The sequence below is a fragment of the Fulmarus glacialis genome, unplaced genomic scaffold (assembly GCF_000690835.1).
Source record: "Fulmarus glacialis isolate BGI_N327 unplaced genomic scaffold, ASM69083v1 scaffold21956, whole genome shotgun sequence".
Lineage (NCBI taxonomy): Eukaryota > Metazoa > Chordata > Aves > Procellariiformes > Procellariidae > Fulmarus > Fulmarus glacialis.
Window position 1 is genome coordinate 20,856 of NW_009216561.1, and position 2,800 is coordinate 23,655.

The 2,800-nt window shown below is 38.0% G+C and overlaps 1 protein-coding gene across 1 annotated transcript in view; it reads right to left on the reverse strand.

The window, feature by feature from the left end:
• The window catches only part of LOC104077936 (signal-induced proliferation-associated 1-like protein 1), an 11,123-nt gene that overhangs the window by 7,120 nt on the left and 1,203 nt on the right, over positions 1 to 2,800 (reverse strand). Inside the window, exon 2 of the mRNA XM_009579361.1 lies at positions 2,508 to 2,673. Coding sequence (XP_009577656.1) covers positions 2,508 to 2,673 — 166 coding nt within the window. The remainder of the gene's footprint in view (positions 1 to 2,507; positions 2,674 to 2,800) is intronic.

Below are 2,800 nucleotides of genomic sequence, written 5' to 3' on the forward strand. Positions count from 1 at the left end.
GATTAAACATTATAAAGAGTTGCTCATTTGCACAGAAAAATAGTTATTTCTTCTCAGAAAAAGGAAAAAATGTTTAAACAGACGGTACTCTATTCCTGTGATCAAAATCCCACACTACGAGGTGGGAGAAGAGTGTGGAGGAGGGACTATTGGAACTGTACAGTGGAAGACAATCTGCCAGCATTTTTTTTCCCAAAACATTACAAATTTTAATATTAAAAGACTGCTGCAGGTTTTGCTTTTACGGATTAAGGATCAGAAACAATTAAGATTACTTTCAAAAACCTGCTATCATCAAAAGACAAGGAAGGAAAGAGAAGCCGTGTCCCATGCCAACTTGCTATTACGTCAACTTCTCCCTTCTGCATTGCCTCCCTCAGGACATGCCCATCACAGTATGAACCTTGCATATACAGTTAACACTATAGAAATTACAACTTCTGGTACACAGCTGTCACTATGTTACATTGAGGATCAAGCTGCTTTTTTATTCTGAAATTTAAAAGCTCAATCAGCAGGTTTGTGTTATGATTCAGTGAAAACTCCCAGTATTCATCCTGAAGTGGCAAAGAAAAAGAAAAAGCTGCTAAGTCAAGCAGTGTTTACTCTAGGGTCGTATAGTTCACTTAGTGTTAAAGAATTAGGAGCTGGAACCACCAGTTAATATCAAACCTTGAGACTAAAAGGTTGCACAGATATGAACATCTGATGGAGTCGAAACAGAGGCAATACTGGTAGGAATTGTCTTCTGGTAATAGAGCAGAGGGAAGAGAAAAAGAAGGGTGTCTGAGAAGATATAACGCATAAGTAGTAGGTAAGGAGATAAAGAAGGCTGGGAAGATAATAAAAAGACGCACAAGACAAAAAAATCACAGCCTAGAACAAATTCTACTAGCAAACAAAGCCCTTGGCACCCAACAGACAGGAAGGAGGAGGATATTTGGTCTTTGTGCAGTGAACTGATAAAGGGCATTATTATCCTCTTTCTTTTTTTTTTTTTAACTGTCAAAAAAATTTTATGCTGTAAGAGCAACTTTTTTGCAAGATGAAATATAAATCATGCAGTGGGCAGAAATGACAGTTACTTCTAAAATGGAAAAGATTTAATTTATTGGTGTGATAGAATGTTAGTAACTTGCTGAAATTTATCAAAAGTGTAACCTGAGTTAACATACTTGTTACAGCCACCAGGAAATAAAGAACAGGGTAAGAATTGATTCACTAACCCCAAAGCAGAAAAACAACAAACTAGGGAACATACACTCTTTTCATGGTCTTCAGGTCACCTCTTTAAACAGAATGGAATTTCTTGGAATAAGAACAATCACCTTGCTCAAAACAACCAACAGGAGATGCTCGCATTGCCCATGTCCCACACCCCTCAGAACTACCACAAACCTAAGAAAAAGATATCTTGCCATTGGCAAGGGTTTTTTTTCCCCTCCAGCCTCAAAGGTAACATCTGAAATAATCTGTATATGGAACCTAGCACTTGCAAGTTTTAATAAGCCACTTTGGGTTTTTAACAAGCAAAAGAAAGAAGTTGCAGCTTTCTCTTCTGCATGGTTGCTGTGGAAACCATTTGGGCTCTAGGTGATGAGCCTGAGCTGTTAAGCACTGACTGTACACGAAGACTGTAGAAATCAAGACATTCTCTTCAAAATGATGGATTTTTAAAATTAATATATGCACTTTTGTGTAATTATAGACACTTTGAAACACATCAGGAAACGTTTCTAACTATTTATTCTGTATAAATATTTGCTTAAGTTTAGGGAACATTCTTGGTCCTTGTTCAGTAACAGGATTAGAGGCATAAAAGGGTGCTTTTTGCAAAGTTTCAATACTGTCAATAAGTCACTGTCTAGTGAAGTAATCAGAGAAGAACAATTCAAATGCATAAGACAACACTATAGGATTTCTCATGAGCCAGCAGTCCTAAACGTTCTTTGGAATTTGGTATACTAGTCTCTTTAAATTTGCACACAAAACTGTAATAATATTGCAGTGACTGTAATAATGAAACTGTTCCCCAAATGTATTTCTCTAGTAGATAAGTCTGTAACAAATGACTTTCTGTCCATGATGAGAATTCAGGGAATGCCTGGCATTTTATTTTCCTGTTATGGGTGAGACTTGAAAAGATCCTATCTGAGAAACTCTTGAGTCCAATGCAACATCCAACCGAGTAAGCTCTGTATGAATGAACACTTCAGCTTTGACTGCTTTGAAAGCACTCAGCATTTTCTACACAGAAGTCTTAAAGCTTCACAGCCTTCATCCTTTTCCAAATTGTAATGCATTTGCTGTATTAGTTGATATGCCTAGGCAGCAATGAACTCAATAATCAAATTCTTATAAGGCGTAACTTTACACATTTCTATTTTGTAACAACTGAACTATGACTTGGATCAGAAGAGGACCTGTGCGTTGCTCTTCAGGTATTCTCAGATTTCACTTAACTGTGACAAGAGATAGCCAGATGACAGACTCTCTCTTTAACATACCTTAAAATTCTTCTGGGATTCAGGTGTTGGGCTGTCAAGATCTATCAATTTCTTCAGGTCTTCTTCAACAGTGGACTTGGATGCTCGTTTTGGTGATGCTCGTAGATCTCTCACTGAAGCACGCAGCCGAGGGTGGGCCATTTCATTGCCATCACTCTGGTGACGTCTTAAATGAAATGGAACAGACACATTCAGGTCTCAAAGCCCTGGGGCAGGAGGCATGAATGAAACAAGAATTATAGCACCCTCAAGATTTTCAAAGAAAAAACCTAGGTAGGGGCACAGAGGAGGGA